This window comes from Pelecanus crispus, chromosome 2 (genome assembly GCF_030463565.1).
Source record: "Pelecanus crispus isolate bPelCri1 chromosome 2, bPelCri1.pri, whole genome shotgun sequence".
In the NCBI taxonomy this organism is placed as follows: domain Eukaryota; kingdom Metazoa; phylum Chordata; class Aves; order Pelecaniformes; family Pelecanidae; genus Pelecanus; species Pelecanus crispus.
The window spans coordinates 5,793,037-5,813,606 of NC_134644.1; the positions used below are offsets into that span (position 1 = coordinate 5,793,037).

The following is a 20,570-nucleotide window of genomic DNA, read 5'->3' on the forward strand; positions in this document are numbered from 1 at the left end:
GGTTCAATTGAAGTTAATTGTAAGGAATTTTTGACCCTTGAAGTAAAGGTGATTTATACAGTATGCAGGCGAAGTCTTGGGTTCCTGTGTTTGCAATACCTCTGCAGGCAAAGTAATGTACTATCATCCAGCAGTCTTTTTTATTTAACTGGGATAATCTGAAGGGCGAAAGCAGACATACTGGCTTAGTATGATGAGCGTTAACACAGGCTGTAGAGCTTTGACAACCACTTCCTACTTCAAACCTGTAATTTTTTTATTTACTTAGAGCATAAACTGAACAGATAACAAAAATTGTTGGTATCCATCAGAATTTATCGTCTGTATAATGCATGTCCATTTTCTTAAGCTGTTTGTATACTCAAAAAGATTAACCACTGGCATTGGGAAATACTTCCACCTGTTTAAAATATCACAGGGTATGTGAAATGTTGTGGATCCATACTGTCCATAGTGCATATCTCTACCTGCTTTACCAGTAAGCCTGGTGTCTTATCGAGCAGGAGACTGTCTGACAGAGTATCATTGTACTTGAACTCTGCCTTGGACAGAACCCCACGGTAAACAAATGGAGAACACCGTTTCAGAAGTGCCCATTCAGAAGGACATTTGAAATTAGGAGATTCTTCAGATCTCATATACCAAAAATACAAGCTATGGCAAATTCCAATTGCTGTATGCTTGAAAGAGTTTTGAGACTGACTTACCTAACAAGTTTTGTTCATGGTAAGTGTTGTAATGTTTTGTTGTGCAACAGAGGTATTCAAAAAAGGCTGTCTTTAGTTCGGGGAGTTTAATTCCCTTATGTCACGTATAATCCAAAGGTCAGAGAGACTCTTGTTTGTCTATAGGGAGGACAATTCAAATCATAGTCTTACAGGGTGCTTGGGTAAACCAGCTTCCCTAGATTAAAAACTAGCTTTTCTGAACACCCCTAGTCCCTCTCCCATGTTTCTTTCTCTAGCCTAATTTACCTTGCCTTTAGAAAGGATATGTCATTCTACTTCACAAGGAAATAACTCCTATGTGGAGGTACCTCTCTTTCCTTCTGTTAGGGGTCTTTAGATGCCTGCAGGGACTGTGCCCCTCTACAGGGCAGCTAAAGTTACCGGAGATGAATCCCACGCTTTGTGTTGGAAATGATGGCGCAGATACAAAAGAGAAGTTCTAATGCAAACTGACACTCTTCTGGCCAGTTCTCTCATTTCTTTCTGGCTCTCTGAATAAAAGGAAATTAGAGCCGGTCCCCTGCTCTACCAAATTATAAGTGAGAAACTGTGGGAAGTCCAGTGAAATGTGGGAAGTCCAGTGAAATGTGTTGCAACTGAGAGTGCTCTTTAGAGGAAGTTTATCGAGGATGAAAGTAGTGGCTGGAGAAAAGATGTTCAACCTGTTTGCTAACCCTTGACATAACTTCCGCAAGTACACGTCCTCTCTTTCGGAGCGTGCTTCCCATTTAACAAGTGCAGAGCAATCACAACACCCAGATTAGAAACTGTGCGTTTAAATATAGCTTTAATCCCCAATGGCTAAAGATTTTTAGGGCACGATGGTCCTTTGTCTTTTATCCAAATTGACTTGCAATGCCTTTGTGCCTTGCTATCAAAGAGTAAAGAGGGCAGCCAGGAAGAGTTTGATTTGGTGTTACTTGGAATTTCATTCTTTAAGGTAATTTGTTTATTAAGTGAGTAAAACTAGTTTTTAAGTGGTTTTGCTATTCAGTTAACAATTGCTTATTTTTAGTTGTTGAAGGCTAAAGCAATGTTTGGCATGTATACTTTGAACGTAATGTACAAAATGTTTTTATTGGTGGGGGAAGATGCTGTTCAAATAATAAACTTTCTTTCTATAAAGGACAAAATTCGTTAATTTTCTCACCAGAAGGCTGTGGCCTGGTTCAAGTAATCCAGGATAGGCTGTATCCATTCTAGCTGGCCTATTCTTGGTTACTTGCACTGGGAGGCAACCACAACTGTGTGAACCAGAAAGATGAGGCTTAAGGACGCGTGTTATGTTCAAGAAGATGCACCCAGCCCACGAAACAGGAGATTACAGGAGCTCGAGTTGTTATGGGCAGCTTTTTTTGTCATTACTTGAAGATTTCGTTATTGTAAAGCTGGTTTTGAAAGGCAATTCTTTGTGTCCTATTTAATTGATTAAAATTGAGCTGGGTTTCTCTTTTGGTTTACAAATACTGAGTCTTCTTAGGTTAAGACCGCTTTGAGGTATAGAAAAATGTATGTGGAAATACCAAATGCTTGAAAACAATTAAAGATAATTACTTGTGTTCTGCCATTAGCAGCTGTAACTACAGAATCCTGTGAAAACATGCCTGGTGTCTGATTTGTGCCTTAACATTTTAAGAGTAAGGTTCATTTTAAATTTAAAAAAAAAAAAAACACACAACTGTATTCCTCTAAATTCTTACTGTGATAAGGAAGAAATTAGTGAGCATGCAACACAGAAAAACTGGAGGGTTCTTGTTTTTTTAATGCCCTGAAGACAGTATATAAATCTCAGAAAAATGCCAGGAGCCAGTTAGTCTAGAGACTTAAACTGAAGACATCAGGCAACGGAGGAAAAAGCCAAGCCACAAATAACCATGCAGCATTGAGATGCAAGTCCAGCCGCTAACAAAGTAAAGGGGAAAATATTCCAAATGAGGAGGAAGAGGAGAAAAGAACTGCACTGTGTCAGCTAAAGAAAGCTTTTTATGTGAAGTAAACCAAAGAGATTTTGTAGCCCAGGATACCAGTACACTTGCAGTGTAAAAAAAAAAAAAGGGGGGGGGGCAGGGGGTGAAGGAGTTGGGGGTTTTTTTTAGAGAAGGAGAGAATTAAGGGGAAAATTTGATGAGACCTTATCCAAAGAGATCGCATTTATTTTATTAATAAGGTATTTAAAATGAGGAGCAAATCTGTTGGCCAGAGCGTAGTAGGTAAGATTTAAGGCAAAGCAGCAAGAGGAACTCAAGTAGAGGAGGTTGAGGGTGTTCTGTGGTGGATCAGGAGATCTAAACTGCAGGATGGAGACAATACCTCTTAAAAATGCTGGGTACTTGCAGCTAATACTGACTAGCTGCAGTATTAGGAAACCTACAAATTGCCATAAGAGTGCATGTTGCAAATACTTGCTTTTATGAGCCCGCTCCTGCCTGCAAGCCTGTGGTTAGGAGCTCTCGCTCCGTAGCTGCTGGGCTGATTTACTGTATGTCCTCTTCATGGAGGAGGTGGCTTATGTTGCAAGAAGCAAAGTTCATATCTTTGGCTTGGAGTTTGTAATTACATTCCAAGTGGAAATACTTCACCGACACAGGCATAGATAGGGATGGAGAGCGAAGAGGAGACTTCTTTTGCTGTGGCTGAAAACACTAGGTTTTAAAAGGGAAATTAATACTAAATTCCAGCACTTACTATCCAAGAATGACTTTAAGACTCTGGGGTGTCCCTTTTGTGCCCTCAAAAATAAGTGTAGGAATATAATTTAAGGCTAAAGAATTAAGAACTTCATAATGAACTGTAGCGTTAAGGAGTAACTGCTACCTTTCCTCTTACAACGGGCAAGTCAGATAGTCTCTTTCTGGGTACCCAAATGCAGCGGGGACTGCAACTGTCCCTGCAACCTTTACAAATTTGAAGATATAATTTGGAAAGGAAATACTACAGAGCAACTTTGAGTAGTAAGATTTAAGTGAAAAATTAATTGCATTGTTATAGGAGAGGAAATTACTTGGTTTATGCCTAGTGCAGTACAGGGAACTTTGCTGTAATTATCTGGAGAGAGGGCGGTGTTGAAGTACCTCTGTTAACTGTCTTTAATTCATAAAACGTCACATTTATTTAATTGGTTAAGTGCTGCTGTAGCTGTATAAAAAATAAAAAAATAAATCTGGGTTATAAATTGTTATCTGTATCAAAGTTGGAATGTATTGCTTGAATTTGAAGGGCCAGAAATAGTGTAGTTAAACTTTATAGAAATAACTTAAAGCAGATCAAGTCTTCATGCTATGAGCTATATGCTACATAAAGTAAAGTGGAAAAGTAATTAACATTTCTGCTTTGGTCATTAAGGTACAGTTCCATCATATGTGTTTAATAACACTTAGCTTTCAGATTTAGGTTTTCAATTTCAAGTCCCTATTACGCAACTTTTTTCCTTCTTTTGCTAAAGGCTTTAATTGTTACACTTCAGTTCAAGCTGGCATTTCCATAATTTTCTCCTGCAGGCTTTTTCTCTGGGTGCCCTATGTTTTTTACCTTTTTATTAATACGAGTGTAGTAAAATACATACAATTAATCTAGTTCTGCATATCAAAGAAATTCCTGAAATTGCATCAGTCTTGCAATTCTTCCTGAATTCAGTTATATGCCAGGCTTTACTTGAAATTTCTAGTATTAAGGATTATTTGCCAAACAAAGATGATAAAATGCCGCAGTGTTTTCTCTAACTTTTAATCTAAGTGCAAACAAGATAGATAAATATTTTTCAAGCAGACTCCCTTCTTCAGCTTCCCAGTATATTGTGAACGACTTGTAAGCTTTCTGCGCAGCAGTTCTCTTGGTATTTTCTGTGAACACAGACCATCTTGCTTGCTCTGCAAAGGGAGGCAAGGAGGCTCTAATATTTATTAATCAGGTTGCTGACAGTAGGCAGGCAAGCTGTGCCTGTATGTTTGTCAGTGCAAAAAGGCAAGAGAGCGTTGCTGAGCCCAAGCTGCTCAAGAAGAGAGAGATGCTGAGTATTTACCATCGTTATGGCAGGGTCACAGTAGAAGATGCTGTAGACCTTGCCACTGAATTTTGAAAGCAGCATTTGCTAGACATTCTGCATGGTGCTGTGAAGTTTTTTGGTGAGAGCTGTCTGCAGAGCCAGGTGATTGAGAACTAGGCGTAGTGAGATACGGTACTTAGCGTCTGGAATTTAAAAAATGAAAGAATTAGCCGCAGGAAGAAAACAGTTCCCTATTGTGCAATTCCTGTCATCATAGAGGTTTCACCAGATTTATTCCTTCTGTAAAGCCTATCAGGACTGAAGACACCAGCACCAAAATAGTTTCGGTTGAGAGATATGAATCCTCGCTTCTTGAGAAGCCCTACTGGCTCTCTTTGCCTTTAATGAGATTTTTCAAGGAGCATCACTCCAGATGATGCACAGTATTTGCAATTGCATAGTCAGCATGGGTCTTGGCAGCCCATGCATTCAAATTTCTCATTATTGGATGTCTACTTTTATCTTGTGTACTTACTTTTTTTTTTTTTTTTTCCTTTCAGCATTTCATTTGAACTGCTTCCATGCTAACTTTTGTTTCTTCAAGTGTTAGGATTACAGGAGTGTTTTGTTTTGTTTTGTTTTTTTTTCCCTTTCACCTTAAACACCACTTGACCTAAATAATCATTGTCATTCCAGGTTTATGTATTGAAGCGACCACATGTAGATGAGTTTCTTCAGAGGATGGGAGAGCTCTTTGAATGTGTACTCTTCACAGCCAGTCTAGCCAAGGTTTGTTCCTCTCTTCATCTCATTAGCCCTTACGGTGCTGGTCAGTTGACTTTTGGTTGGGTTTTCTATGGATAATTATTTCCACAGTTGGTACTATCTTAATTTTTCCCCTTCTTTTCTGCTTCTTTGTCTGACAGTGTGTACTTTGTCTGCTAGTGTGTGGGTAAGTGTTTCCATGGTAACACCATCACATATGGGCTTGTCTCATAATGTAGCCTCCATGCATTGCTCATAATGCCAATATGAAAGGCTTACAAGTTACCATGGTTATAGTGAGAAATTAGAACAAATAGCGTGCGAGTAAAGCAGTATATTAAAGCTGGGCATGAAATAAAGCACACTGTATTTAACGCTATCTACATGATCAACCAGTGATTCAGAAATTTACTGCGTCTGAAAATTGGGAACACGTTTTTGTTCTGTCAAGGTGCAATTGCAATCTGGAGTTAGAAAATTAGACATTTTGTAAAGCTTGAAACATCAACAGGAATATTTTGTGCCCTCTGGTCTCCAGTAGCAGTAGTACCTCGTAGGTAGTTTTGTGGTAGACATTGCAGTAGTAGACATCTTAAATTCTTCACTTCTTTCAATGTATTGTATTTGTGGTGTCTTGTTTGTAAAATTATATTGATTATTTCTAAATAATACTCTAGCATAGTAAGCTTTTACTCCAACCTATTGTAGAGATGGTGGAAGGGGACAGGACCCTTTTCGAGCTGCTATAGTGCTGCCTTATCAGAGGATTTATCCCTGTGCTCTGTTTACCATGATCTGTTCAGTCACATTGTGAAAATCCTAAATAATGGAACAATTCCGTACTGCAGTTAGAGATGTCTAGCAGTTTGCATAGTCAAAAGATGATTGATTTCAACATCAGTTTTGTTTCTCAGTTTAAAATGTAGGATAAATGGTAACTCCTATCCTGCAAAAATACCTGTACCATTTTCAAGTTTCATGTTTTGGTTTATTTGGATACTTTCCCTTAGACAGTTTATACCAATTGTTAGATTCTAAGCTGTGCTTCACTTAAAGTATCATCTTATATATAAAATGAGAATTTCTCAGTATTGTACATGGGTAATTTTCCTAATAACATCTTTGATCTTTTATGGCCCAATTATGCAATTTGGTAATCTTAAGATTCTTACTGACCCAGTCACTCCAAGGGCATCATTTGAAAAAGCTGCATCACGCTCAGATGCATTCATTGCAGTTTGTCTTGAGGCATGTGGAAATGAGTCAGCTGTGGAAACGGCTTCATATAGATGTTCTGTTCGCATTGGCTGGTTTTATGGTAACTTTAGGTGAGATCTCTAGATCCATCAAGTTCTAGGTAATGCCCTGGGTAACTGTAAGTTAGCCCTGAGAATAAAACCTAATTGATAAATCACAGAAAACATTAGAGTGCAAGTTAGCCTTCCATAGAAAGATAACCATCCTACTTTTGCGTTATCTCTCTATTAATCACTTCAGGTTTGCAGGCATGTAAGTTAATTAACAAGGAGCAAGGAAGAAAATGAAGTCAGGGTATTTTACCTGAAATTATTTCATGTCTGTTTTTTGTATAGTTCTGTGAATTAGCCTTATCTGCACATTGCTAACTTCATGTTTCTAACTTCTATTTTTAAGTATGCAGACCCAGTAGCCGACTTACTGGATCGCTGGGGTGTGTTCAGGGCAAGACTCTTTAGAGAATCCTGTGTTTTCCATCGAGGAAATTATGTGAAGGATCTGAGTCGACTGGGACGTGAGCTGAGTAAAGTTATTATAGTAGATAATTCTCCTGCATCTTACATCTTCCATCCTGAAAATGCAGTAAGTAATTCTTAGTATTTGAAGTACTCAAGCGTAACTTTATCTTTCCGGTCCTTGCCCCAGACTTTCTGATTCAGAAAATAGCCTTTCAGGACACTAACTTGTATTAGTTTCTGTATTTTCTTAGACTGCAGGTAGGTTCTAGTATTCACTGCCAGATGGTAAAGGACTAGGGCAAACTGATCTGGACAGTGTGTCACAGTCATGACTGTTCGTCTGCTTTCAGTTTTAGCTTTTGGTATCAAGTCCATCAGTTTTGAGAAATACCAAGCGATGTAGAACCTGAATAACTAACCTAGATCTAAAAAGCAAAGCTGCCCCCCAGCACAGTTTTTGTTCTTTGGAGTGGTGATTACAGAAAGGATGGTTTACTTGAACTGCTTTTGGTACTCCATCTTTTTTCATCATGTAAATGAAAATACTTTATTAGGCAAGATAATTAATGCTTTACTGGTAACTATCCGAGTTCTGTATTCATGACTAAGGGGAAGAAAAAAATCAGGATCCTGTTGTGTTGTTACACTTCTCCTTTTAAGTATTTTTGTGATAACTCGCTTCATAATTAGAAATGTAAGTCAAGAAGTTCATCAAGTTTTAGGAATAAAGATAAAAGGCAGGCGACAGTACTTGAAGGGAGAATAATTAGGAGCAATGCGGATTTTCACTGTGTTTCATATCAGCTCCAGAAACTATGATGGAATGGTCTGGCACTTGCTCCATCCATTGCTGCACTCAGTACAGATGCTCACATCTGTTTTGTAGCTGCCAGGATAGCAAGCTGAAACTCGCCTTAGATCTGCTGACTTAAACTACCGGGCTGTGCAGTGTTTCCTTTGATGTTTTTAGGCTGCCTTTTTTGTGAACTGTTAAAATTAATGTAGGAAATTTTTATCGGGAACATTGTTTTGCATGTTCCTGCCTCTCCAGAATAGCCTTTTTTTTTTTTTTTTTTTTTTTTTTTTTTAACGTGAGCTATTTATCTTGCAGCAATCAGCTTTTGAATTCAGATCCTAATACTGTGATGCCCTAAATGATTGGGTGAAAACATTTTTCTGGTTGGTGCCACACATGGTTTAAAGTTGCTATTTATAATAAGCAGGAGCTGTAGCTCTAATTTATGTTCATGGTTAAAATGAAAAACCTGATCCAGATTGTCATTTGGTATCTTGGAATTCAGTGCCAAGAAAATAATGAGCTGCAGAAATTTGGGAGCTGAAATGAAGGGCCTTGTCAGAGTGGTTTAATCATGTACAGAAAAGTGCTGTTAGCTAACTGATAATACTGAGTTGCTGCAGAAACCAGAGCTTGTAATAAGATCCAAGATAGTCTTTAAAGACCTCAGTATACTTCCATAGGGAAGATACACAGGACTCCTTCCCCAAATCCAGCCCACGTATTTCAGAAGTGTTATTATATGCATTATTTTCTGAACCCGCTCTCAAGGTCTTATATTTTAATCAGAGAACTGTTCTGTACTTGCTGTTTAAGTATTTCCTCTGCAACCTCATGCCAGAAGGTTGCTGCGTGCCTATGTTTAGTGACTCACACTGATAATATTTAGAGGGGGGAAAAAAAGATTTGCCTGTAAATAAAGTGTCAGTACAGCTTCGTAACCTGTATCTTCCTTCCAGTCTATTCTGAATATCAAGGAGGCAGAGCAAATTGAGCTGTCCAGTGTTGGGTCATGTAGGTTACCTGGACGTGCAGGAGAAGGCCAGCTGCGTGTCAGCTGTTTCGCGGTTGGATTTGGGGTTGACACTGCATACTAGAAAATGTAGACTTGAACCTGGTACTCCGCTTGAATGCTTATGACTAGCAATTTGCCTTACTGTGATCATAGAATCACAGAATCGTTTAGGTTGGAAAAGACCTTTAAGATCATCCAGTCCAACCATTAACCTACACTACCAAGTCTACTCTAAGCCAATCAAGGGTAGACTAGACTAAACCATGTCCCAAAGTGCCACATCTACCCGTTTTTTGAACACTTCCAGGGATGGTGACTCCACCACCTCTCTGGGCAGCCTGTTCCAATGCTTGACCACCCTTTTCCGTAAAGAAATTTTTCCTAATTTCCAACCTAAACCTCCCCTGGCGCAGCTTAAGCCCATTTGCTTTCGTGATGGCAGTGAGTATTACAGGACATTTACTGAGGCAAAACTCACATGTTCTTCACATCATAAAGTCATCTTAATATTTATTGGTTGCTTTGTTTCAGGTGCCTGTGCAGTCCTGGTTTGATGACATGACAGACACAGAGCTGCTAGATCTTATTCCTTTCTTTGAAGGACTAAGCAAAGAGGAAGAAGTTTACAGTATGCTTCATAAACTCTGCAACAGGTAGCCCTTAACTTTGACTGACTTCTGCTACTAGATTGCAGTTGCTAGAGGGTGTCTCCATCTTTTTCAGCTCTTTCAAATGTAAGCTTTGGGGAGGTCACCCCTGTCAGAAGTGCTACTCTTGATCTTCCTGTTACATTGGACACGAAGGACAATCATGAGTGATGCTATTAAGCCTTCAGAAGCCTGACTCCTAAGGTCATGTGTTCAGACTACTTTTTTAAAGGAAAAAAAAAAAAAAAAAAAAAAGAAGCTATTTTAAATGGGACTCTTTTAATGAATTTCATAAATGGACATCTTTTACTGGATCAGCTTTTCTTAAAACATGCCAAAAAAGAAGCTTGTATTTCAGCAGTTGAATTTCTCTCCCTTTCTTCCCCTCCCACTATGCAGACAATTTTACCCCCCTGCTTAGAGCAGTTGACCTGACTCTGAATTTTTTCTTACAGAATGAAGTGCCTTTTTGAATGTTATTTTAAGATAAAAATTCATTTTTGTATAAGACGTATTTCCAGACATCTTTTAGTCTTGTATTGTCTAAATGCTTTAAAAGGAAAAAGGAAAAATTTTATAGAGCACTGTAATATATAACAAAGGAAAAAGTTGAAACAAAGATGCTGGGTTCCTGTCTCCACAATGACATTAAGTTGTATTACATTTTGTCATGCTCAGAAGGTTTAAGCATTTGTGGGAGGGGTGATTTGGGTTAATTACATGGTTGTTTCACTGATACGATTTCGGGCACAGTTTTGAACATATCTGCAGTTGTTTGAGTATTAGGGAATGATGGAATTGAGAAAATAAGGTGGCTAATAGATCTAAAGCACCTTTTCTTCTAGACAGATGAAGTTCTATTGTCTCTGCTTACGCACAACTGCCATGCCTCTCGTTTTTTGGAAAACCATTATCTTGGGAGAATGGGGAGGAGGTCTATTTATTAGTTTAAGATTCTTTTCTTAAAAAAACCCATCTGGGTAAGCTGGATCTGTATTGAGCTGTTTGGAGTACTTTTTTCTTTTAATTGCTGCTACTGTATACTCACCAAATGGAGTTGACCATCGGCTGTTATACTGTTTTTGCCACTGTGCCTGTGCTATGAAACATTTTCTGTAGGCTGCAAACTTGGGCAATAAATAAAATGCAGGCTTCATATCCCACCCCTATGTACTAATCCTACAGTATCTGATATACCAGAGAACTCAGTTAAAGGTGACCTGCAAAGGATTTTTTTTTTATATATAATTCTTTTTTTTTTTTTCTTTTTCAATTGAGATGAAGCCGTCTCCTTTCTTTGGTATATAAAATCACAAAAAGTATTTTTCCCACATCTCTGATTTGTATTTCTTCTTCCTCGAGGTGTAAGGCACAGATTGGGAGCTTTATCAAGTGTTGCTAGAAGGGCAGAAGCTAGCCTAGACTAAAAGCAGTCCTCTGGCTTTGGAGTTGAGTAAGTCTCATCTCTGAATCTGAGAACCTGCTTAGCATCTTCTGCAGTGTCATAGGTACCTTTCAAAAGAATAACTTCTAAATACTTTAAGCCTTTGAAGAAGGCGGCACGCCTATCTTTTTTTTTTTTTTTTTTTTTTTTTTTTTCCTTTCCAGTGTCACCTTTTAATTATTTTCCGCACCAGAAATCTACAGACGTAAAAATTACAGCTATGTTTGGCTGTCATCAGAGAAAACTAAATGGAGTGGTTGGTGCTTCTAATTAGCCTTGTGCTAAATTCTGAATAGTCGATCTCCTTTGCCTTTCCTGTTTTTCTCAAAGTCTCGACGACTTGGAAAAAAATCTTTTGCTCTGGACTAGGATTGTCATCCTCGTCTAAAACATTGGTGAAGCAGCTTAACAAATTCGTTTATAGAAGGGCAGGCCAGCCTACACAGGCGGTGAGTAGGTTGTCGTAGGCACAGTATAAAACTGAAAGACGACTTGCCCCTTGCAGTGCAGCTGTGCGCCAGCTGCGCGCTGTGTCCGTAGCGAGGGATGTTAGAGGCAGTCCCGTGACGCTCGTCAGTCTGTACCGCATCACCATTTTCTTTTCTTACCAGTTGGCATTACCTTAGTACTGTATAATTCTGTGCCACAGCAAAAGACAAAACTGTCAAATCTTAAAACCTACGTTGTTTAAAAAAATGGGAAAAAAAAAAAAAAAGGACGTATGGATTCTGGTTAGTCCATTAACGTTTATTTTCAGTTTAAGATTGTTTAATTTTGTATTTGACTTCAGAGTAACGAAACTGTAAGCTGCCAAAAAGTTGTTCTCTGAGCAGTATTTTCAACTGTGTTTGTAGCTTTTAGGCTTCAAATACAGTTTGCAGGGAAGTATTCAGGTTGTAGTTAGTTGTGCAGGTATGATAGGAATGGCTGAAAATATTCAAAGACTTTCTCGCTAGCATTAGACCAAACAATCTTCCAATTAGACAATAAATAACCCCACTGAGACATTACCATTTAACGGTTGTGACCTGTTGTACGCGAGACGAACCATGTCATTAGTTTGCATTTATGAAAGCAGCGATTTCATGAACCAGTTGCCTTAAGTCTGTGAATGAATGTTGATTATTAAAGTGTCTTGTATTGTTTTAAAATCCACATGTAATGGACAACTGAACTTCTGCACCAGCTTCTGGAAGAACGGTTCTGATGATGTTCTGTACAACCATACTTGTTCTGTATTGTTTATTTGGGCTCTTGAAATCCACAAATTAAAAAAAACCCACCTTACTTTAACTTTATACAGCATTAAAATGACGCTTGGTGACAATACAAAGGCGAAAACCTTAGCAACAGTTTTGATCTGTGCTAGTATCTTAAGGGTATTTTCTATAACTTCTGATGAAAATATTTTTTATTTTTCAACTCATTCCCATTGAAATAAAACTTGGAGTGCTCTGCAGTCAGGTTTGGACTTCCCTGGGTGTTCAAATTTGGCCAAAGGGATCAAACTGTCGTAGTTGTTTATTTTGACACTATCATCGTACTTGAAATTTCAAGTGTTAAGTTTGCGTGAATATACATACGCTATATACTTAGAGTTTCTAGATTTTAACAAAGCAATATAGTTCTGTCCATAAAGTCAGATGATGAGTGGAATGTTTGTAAAATTTGCAATACGGGTATTTGATTGTATTTTAAATACAAGATTTTAAAAATTAAAATAGGAAAAAATACTTGTTTCCTAAATCTCTTGCATATTTTGAAGTGCAGTTAATGCATGCAGGTCACCAGGGCTGTTATAAACCCTGGTTTTCAGTTCTATTTCTGGATATTATAGAAGTATTAAGTCTTTTCCAGTTGGTCATTCTGTTCAGCTAAAGAATGCTGCCTGGCCCGAAGTTCTGTTGTCCTTTTTATGTTGGGTTAAAAACGGTTTTTTGCCTGTATAGGTATTTTTAAATTAAGCTGTAAGGCAGAATGCCTTAGATTCTTGAAATTCAACTGAAGTGTTACGATTAAATTGCCATTTCTAAACTAGGGCTGTGCGCAGAATACTCGTTAACCACCAGGAAGTACGGCAGGTTTCGAATGGAAGATCATAGCAAATGTACAATATTGCTGTGTTCATTTAGGTAACTTTGGAAGAAGAATTTGTCTATTTGTTTCGCCCTTTAATCCTTTTTAAACAGCAAAGTTATACATGGAAGAAACTCAACACCTGAAGAGATTTGGTTATCAGTGTATGCAATCACTTTATCACAGCATGATTTTGATTAGACTGGTTGGGGACAATAAAGTATCTGAATAACACTGGTGTGTACTGATGTTGCAGCTTTTGAAATTTCAGTGTAAAAAAAAAAAGAACTGTAGCTATATAATTTACAAACACATAATCCTATGTTTTACAGATTCTTTTTAAACTAATAAAACACAGTACCGCACAGCCCTATTTGTAAAACAAAAACAAGTTTGTGCCTCTGATTTCCAAGGTGCTGTGATGTTATGCCTTTGTGGGGCGAGGAGGGCAGGTGAGACTTGCGTGGGGCAATTGCTTAAAAATCTCTGGGCTAACTATGCAAAACCAGCTGTCAGTTTTCTGTTTCACATTATATTGTAAAAATCCAGCTGACTTTTTTTCTTTCTTGTTAAAGATCTATTGGGAACTTCTTAACAGAGGAGTAAGCAATGGAAATGTTTCTTTCTTTTTTCTTTTTCTTTTTTTTTTTTTCCTAATAATGGAGCTGTTTACACTTTAATGCAATGAACAATCCAGTGATACTTGAGAAACACTACAGATACCATATGAGTGTTTTCAGGAGAGAGAAGTGTTGTCAATCAGGTATTGAATGGTTTCTTTACTGTCACAAATAAAAAATTTTAACAATATAGTTACTTGTGCATGTAATACTTCTCTGGGAAAAAGAATTTCCACACTTCTCCTTCAGTAATAGTCACTGCCCTAATTTGACAGGGACTTTATTCCTGCTAATGTACATCCACGTTAGACAGTAAAATCACCCACCTCTGTTCCACTCTCCTCCCCCTCTCCTCTTTTTAAGTCATGGACAGGACTCCTTGACTGCCCTGGCACCTGCTTGTGCAAACAGAGCTGATGAACTACTGATGAACTCTGCTAAATAAATTGGTGGTGACTCTGGCAGATGTTCCAGCTATTTAGATCTCTTGGATGAGATCATACAATAATTTGTTCAAGTCTCAAAGCTGTGTGACTTCTTTTGAAGGGCTTACTTTAGCTACTTGAATAGCTGTTCTTAACATCACTGCCATATCCAAATGAATATCTGAATAAAACACTTTTCTTTGGTTGGAAAGTCTATTTTGGGACTTTTTATCTGACACAGTAAGACTTAGGCAGAGCCTTCCTTTCTAGAAAAAGGCACATACTATTAATGCTTTTTGAGCAGAAAACCTCATGCCTGTTAGAATAAGCAGCTGGCTCAAGATAGCACATAGTTGCAATTACAAATATTTTTTAGTTACTCCTGTGATCAGTTGGAATGACCTAGACTGCCTTCACTTTGTACTGGTGGGTTGGGTTTTTTGATTTTTTTTTAATTATTATTTTTTTAGGGTTGGGGTTTTTTTTTTTTTTTTTTTTTTTAGTTTTACCAGTCTCCTTAGCTGCTACTTAGGATAAAGATGCCTTTCTTTCACTCAGTGAAACAAGCATTTCAAAATTCATAAAACAGCTCATTTATAGTGGTGAGAAAGATACTGTTGTTCTATCCTAGCTGATTGAAAGTAAGTGTTCACAAATTGAATACACCATAGTCTATATACGTATATGCTTTCCAATATTTTTTTCCTCCCCCCTTTTTATTGTGTTCTGACTCAGAAGGAAAGCCAACCACTCTGAAATTCCCTGCAAGATGGGATAGGGCTTTTCCAGGTGGGCTGCAGCTCCAGGGGATCCTGCAGTCTCCCGCAGTTTTCCTGGCAAGCGACCTTCGCCATCCCGACTTCCTCCCAACCCCGCCAGGCTGGCAGGAGGCCAGGCAAAGTTCTCCTGGACTCCTCTGTTGGTTCTGCTGGAGCTACTGGAAAAATAAACCCATCTTTGGGTAATATATTGGTTTTGACAGGTTGGCAAACTCAAAATTGAAAAGCTTTCAGGCGTGTTTTGTTTAAAGCCTTCTCCAGTGCTATTTCGAAGGGAGCTGGGCTGAGGAGCAGGCTGCCCTGTCATTGCCTACCGCCACGTTAATCAGCATTTCTAAAGCGCAGGACTCAGTAAAGTAGGTCTGCATCTGCAATTACACACCTTCCCGAACAGCAGTTTAAAAAGTTTAGATTCGGTCATTGCCTAGATCGGCAGCAAACTGCATTCTTGAGGTGATGGCTGTGCCAGCTTAGCTGTATCCCCCGGACTGTGGCGGACCCTGTGCTGCAATCGTACCTCCCACCCCTCTCCTCTCTGTGACTGGCATCGTTTAAGTTTGCAACCGCCTTTTAATTTAGTGATGTTGAAACATTTGATCAGGTTGTAAATTGCAGGAAAACGCTGGACGAAGAAATGAAACGCAGCTGGCCCCCGTCAGCCTTAGCCGTCGTCTCGGGCTGGACTCCAGCTAGGACAAGGCTGTTGCTACTTGAAGGCAAACAGAGGAGTCACCGTTAGCCAGAAACACGTCACCCCCTCTGAGAACCGCTGTTCTTGCTGATAACGAGGGCTGATCATTTGTTCGTACAAACGCCATGTACACCACCTATGAATTCCCAGCATTTCAATAAATGTTGCACTCAAAGAGTCTGAGGGTTGTTGGAGGAGTTGCTGGCTTGGCAATGGGTTGTTTTCTTTGTCAGATTTTAATGAGCTTTTGTGATAAGAAACAAATTTCTTTAACAGTGTAACTTTGTGATTTTTTTTTTTTAATGCTTTGATTCAGTTTGACAATAAACTATCTGTGTTATTTTTTTTCATCATCTTTATGTCTGATCATGCATGTAGTTGAGGTCCACCCTCAGAAATCCCCTTCTCCCCTCCATAAGCCATTCTCCTTGGAGGAAGTACTGGGGGGAAAAGCAAAGACGCTATAGAATCAGGCCAGAAAGTTCTCCTCATTCCATTCCTGCCCCAACTCTTTGGACTTGCTGGGCTTTAATAAAGATTAAAGCCTTGACTACTAAGCATCAAGGGCTTCTTCCTCTAGCAGCGTACTGGGCAGGTAGGTTCAGTTCCCATTCTTCTTTTGTTAACCTGCTGGGATTTAAATTAAACAATCTTGCTGCTTCCAAAGCCACCGATGCCTGTACATAAGCTGGAGATGACGAAGCAGCAAGATCCTGGATTCTGGGTGCGGGGGAGCAGACAAGGTGCTGGGAGAAGAGGGGTGCCGCAGCCTAGTGGGGTGTCCCGTAGAACCCGGTTTGAGTTCCTGGGTGCGGCATCCCTCATACTGCCTTCAGGGGCACCCCGTAAAGCAGGGGGGTGATTCCTCGCCTGGCTGCCCTCGGCTTGCACAGGTGAGGGGTGGTCTGAGTGTAGGTCAGGAGGCATGTCACTGCATTTTCTTCCAGGCTACAGTGGCATCTGTCTCTAGCTCTTGGAAATGCCTGTTGTGAGTACATCCATCGGTGGTGATTTTGATATCAGGTGACCTGATACTGGTCTTGGGTTAACCAGTGATGACCAGTCTACAGTCAAACAGCATTTACACCATAAGCGAACGGGGGGAGCTGCCTTTTACTTGAATTCGTTCAAAGCGACCACGTGAAGATGCTTTTCATCTGGCACGCATCTCCGAGTTAGGTCTTCAGACAGTAGCATGTAAGTAAGTATCATGCTGAAGAAGTTTGGTGTAAATTAAGCATGTGCAAGCAGACTAACCCACAGAAATAGGAAAGTCTGCCATATTTTCATGTGTGTTTTTAATAGGAAAATCACTTTATAAATGTTTTCAGGCTTTTTTTCTAATCTCTACCTAATGACCTGGTTACTACGTGCCATACCGTGAGAGGTTGAGAACCATAGATACATGTAAAATTTATGCATGTTTTTAAGCACCTGAAATTTTCAAGCATAATATCTGGTGCCTTGGGCCATTTTGTTCCTTCAGGAGCAAATGCATTTATGAAGAGAGGAAGATTTTTGTTGAGAGACCTGAGCCCATTTCTAGCTTAGTGGGGCCACGTGCTGTGTAAGAGTTGGGCTAAGACTGAGCATTTGAGGTCCTGCCCTTGGCTCTGCATCACGGGGCTATGTAGCTCTGTGACCCTTAGTCTTCCTTTTAAGATTTTCTCGAAATAGTGGAGCCTTGGTCTCGTCTGAATCCTCTGTAATACATCCCAGTAATTCAGCTAAGGCAGGTTCAGGTGAATAATAGTTCACCAGCCTGATCTCCAATCTGCTGAACAGATCTCGAAATAATAACCGGAGGGATGTGAACAAATACTTGGGATGACGATGGTTGTGGTTGGAAGATGGTTGGACTGTTGCATCTCGGAGAGGAGGATGAGCAGGCAGACGGGACGGGAGCTGGGGGAGGTCCAAGGTGACTTTGCGGTGCTGGACTGCGGTGGGCCAAGCTGCGGCATGGCCTGGTGATGGGAACGCTTGGCTTTTGTACACCCGAGATCAAAGCCTGAGGAAAATGAAGAGGTTTTTAGAGGCTTGGACCATGCAGGGCTTGGTCAAACCACGAGATGGTGCAGCTGTGCAGCGTTGGCTTTTAAAGGCGCCGTAAAGGAAATTTAAAAGACGTTATCTCAAGTAAAAGCGTCACCACAACTTTGGTATCTGAATCTCCTGCCAGGGTTGCACTTCACAGGTCCACAGATGATGTCTTCCTTCAGTTAAACAGTCTTTCTTAGTATTTTAGAAGCAATTTCTTCATTTGCCCAATGAACGCTGAGTTTCCTTTGCAAAAGGAACTCCACAACTGAATACAGGGCAGGTAAGTATTCATGATAGTTTTAGTTACTGATTATGTTTTCCCTCCATGAAAATGCAGAATCATATGATCAGTGCATGAAAAATCGAGAGAAATCAGTATTTCTCAAATAGTTGAGTTGTTACACCTTCCCTAGTGTGGTAAACCTTTTTTCCTCCAAATGCTTTACTGCTAACCTTTTTTTTTCTTTTTAAAGCAACAATATTTTAAATTGTTTGGGATTTGGCTGAAGTACATCATGAGAACTGTGGACAAATGTTAAGGCTCCAGGAGGTGGGGGAAAAAAAAGAAGAAAGAAATCTGGTGCCAAGCTGGCAGGTGCGTAACAAGGCATCGCTCCCTGCGCCTCCTCCGCTTCCCCGCCGGCACGTGTGCACTGAGCCGTGCGCGGCGCCCGCGGCGCGGCCGAGACCTCAGCCAGCGCGTGGGGCACGGGGGGACGGCAGCCGGGCGAGGGGAGGGTTCAAGGCTGGGCCAGAAATGCAGCATCTGCTGGGGAATGGATCACACTTGCTGGGCTGCGTCTCCCCGTTAATGCATCATCTGGTTTCACGTGCCCAACACGCTCTTGTTTGCTGTGAGAAGGTGGTTTTGCAGCCCAACTCCTTGGCTTTCTGCTCTCATTGCATTTTCAGTTGTGTGCTCCTTTCCCACCTGGAAGAAACTGCCCTGCGAGGAAAGACTGAAAGAGTTAGGTCTCTTCTGCCTGGAGAAGAGAAGGTTCAGAGTGGACCTCATCACCGCGTTCCAGTACTTAGAAGGTGGCTACAAAGAGTACGGAGGCTCTGTCTTCACAAGGAGTCACGGAGAAGACAAGGGGCAATGGGTGCAAGTTGCACCAGGAGACGTTTTATCTTGACATAAGAAAAATTTTTTGCATGGGAACAGTCAGGCACAGGAACAACCTCCCCAGGGACGTGGTGGAATCCCCATCGCTGCAGGTTTTCAAGATGCGACTGGACAGGGTGCTAGATAACCTCATCTAGGGCCCCCTTCCCACGAAAGGTTGGACCAGATGATCTTTCGAGGTCCCTTCCAACCTGGGCTGGTCTGTGATTCTACGTTTGCCACGTGTCTTCTTCCACCTCCTGTCTGGGTGTTCCCGGGAACGGGGTGGCCACCTGTCCTGGCGAAGGAGGAGGGCTCTCCGGCTCCAGCAGCCGATGAGGATTCATCCAACCAGGGTATCACCCCCAGCTCTGCTACGAACCCTCCACCTTACCTCGGACACACTATTTGCTTCTGGCTCAGTCTTTTGCCCCTTCTTTTAGAGGAATGAACAGATTTCCCTGAGCATTGTTTGTTTTACTTCTCCAAGTGCAAAATGTCTGGATTGGAGGTCACACTAAACTCCTTGCAATCCTGCTCCTCGTTAATTCTAGGGAGCGAAACCGCTCTTCTCATTCAGTCAGAATATTTTTATTTTGCACATAGTGCCATTTGATTAGAGAAACAGCGTTACTAGAAGGGAAGATGAGCATTCACCAATGAGACAACATGGGGCCAAGAGATGCTGATGGGTGCTTCCAGATGCATATGGGAGAAGCAAACCCTGTCTGGCTTCATGGGGGAACAGGACGCACCACGGCACGAATCACTTGTGTTTAACCTGAAGGTTAATTCATCCTCGTACAGCCATCCAAATATTTCAACAGGATGCAGCTCTAGCCTTGAATCAGTGTGTTTATTATGTTTAAGCTGCCCTTGCAAAGAGTGAAAAAGGTCATTGTTGTGGATTTAAATAAGCACCGCAGGTTTTCTTGCCTTCCCATGGTGAGGGGGAGGCTGCCTTGAAAGTTAAATCCCAGGCTGGGATCCATGCCTGGGCCAAATTCCTGGCTTTTCTAGGTGACAGCTTTGCCCGTCAGGGGCAGCCTCCAGCCGCACGGGGCCCTGGGGGTACTGCAAGTAACGCCTGCATCTCTTAGCAAAACAAAGACGTTCTCTGCGCTCAAAAGATGCGATTATCTGTGACTACATATTCCCCGTGAGATGCAGGGTGATGGTGCAACTCGATTAATGTAACCCACCCAATATGGAGAATTGAAATTAAAAGAATTCCTTGAGAGGTGTCTCCCAACCCTTACAGCGATACACCGTGTGCCGGGGAAAAGGTCAGGCTCCAGTTAATGACTTGATGTTAAATGTGGCTCTGATCTCTCCAAGACCCTGCTTCGCCTTGAATTGTTTCAGTTGCTTGGATGCTGTTGGGGGCACAGGCGCTTCTCGCCTTCGCTCCGGTGGAAAGGAAGGAAATCATCTGAGTTCCCATTGTCTGAAGGGTTAAAAAAAATCCACAAGTAATACACTTTCTTACAACTTCTGTAAAGGCTGCAGCCTTGTCTCATTTGATTCCGTATCACCCTGGCTCTCCTGAAAATCCATGCTTTGGGAGCTGGGGGATAAATGCTTTTCATCTGTCTGCGGTGAGTCAGCTATGGGCAGCAAAGGGAACCAGTTTTTCTGGCTGCTTTAGATTTTCTAAATTTCAACTTCACAGAAAATCAAGTTCTTCTTTTAACTTCTTTGTAACTGGGTTGTCAGCTCTGATGCTTTCTTGCTATGTT

At 40.7% G+C, this 20,570-nt stretch overlaps 1 protein-coding gene across 4 annotated transcripts in view; it reads left to right on the forward strand.

Moving 5' to 3' along the window:
- Positions 1-9,768, forward strand: part of CTDSPL (CTD small phosphatase like) — a 79,922-nt gene extending 70,154 nt beyond the window's left edge. For all 4 annotated transcript variants that reach the window (XM_075705144.1, XM_075705146.1, XM_075705145.1 and 1 more), the window contains 3 exons: positions 5,407-5,499; positions 7,129-7,314; positions 9,533-9,768. In XM_075705144.1, the coding sequence (XP_075561259.1) occupies positions 5,407-5,499; positions 7,129-7,314; positions 9,533-9,658 (405 nt within the window). In that variant the 3' untranslated portion in view covers positions 9,659-9,768. The remainder of the gene's footprint in view (positions 1-5,406; positions 5,500-7,128; positions 7,315-9,532) is intronic.
- Positions 9,769-20,570: the final 10,802 nt, after the last annotated feature.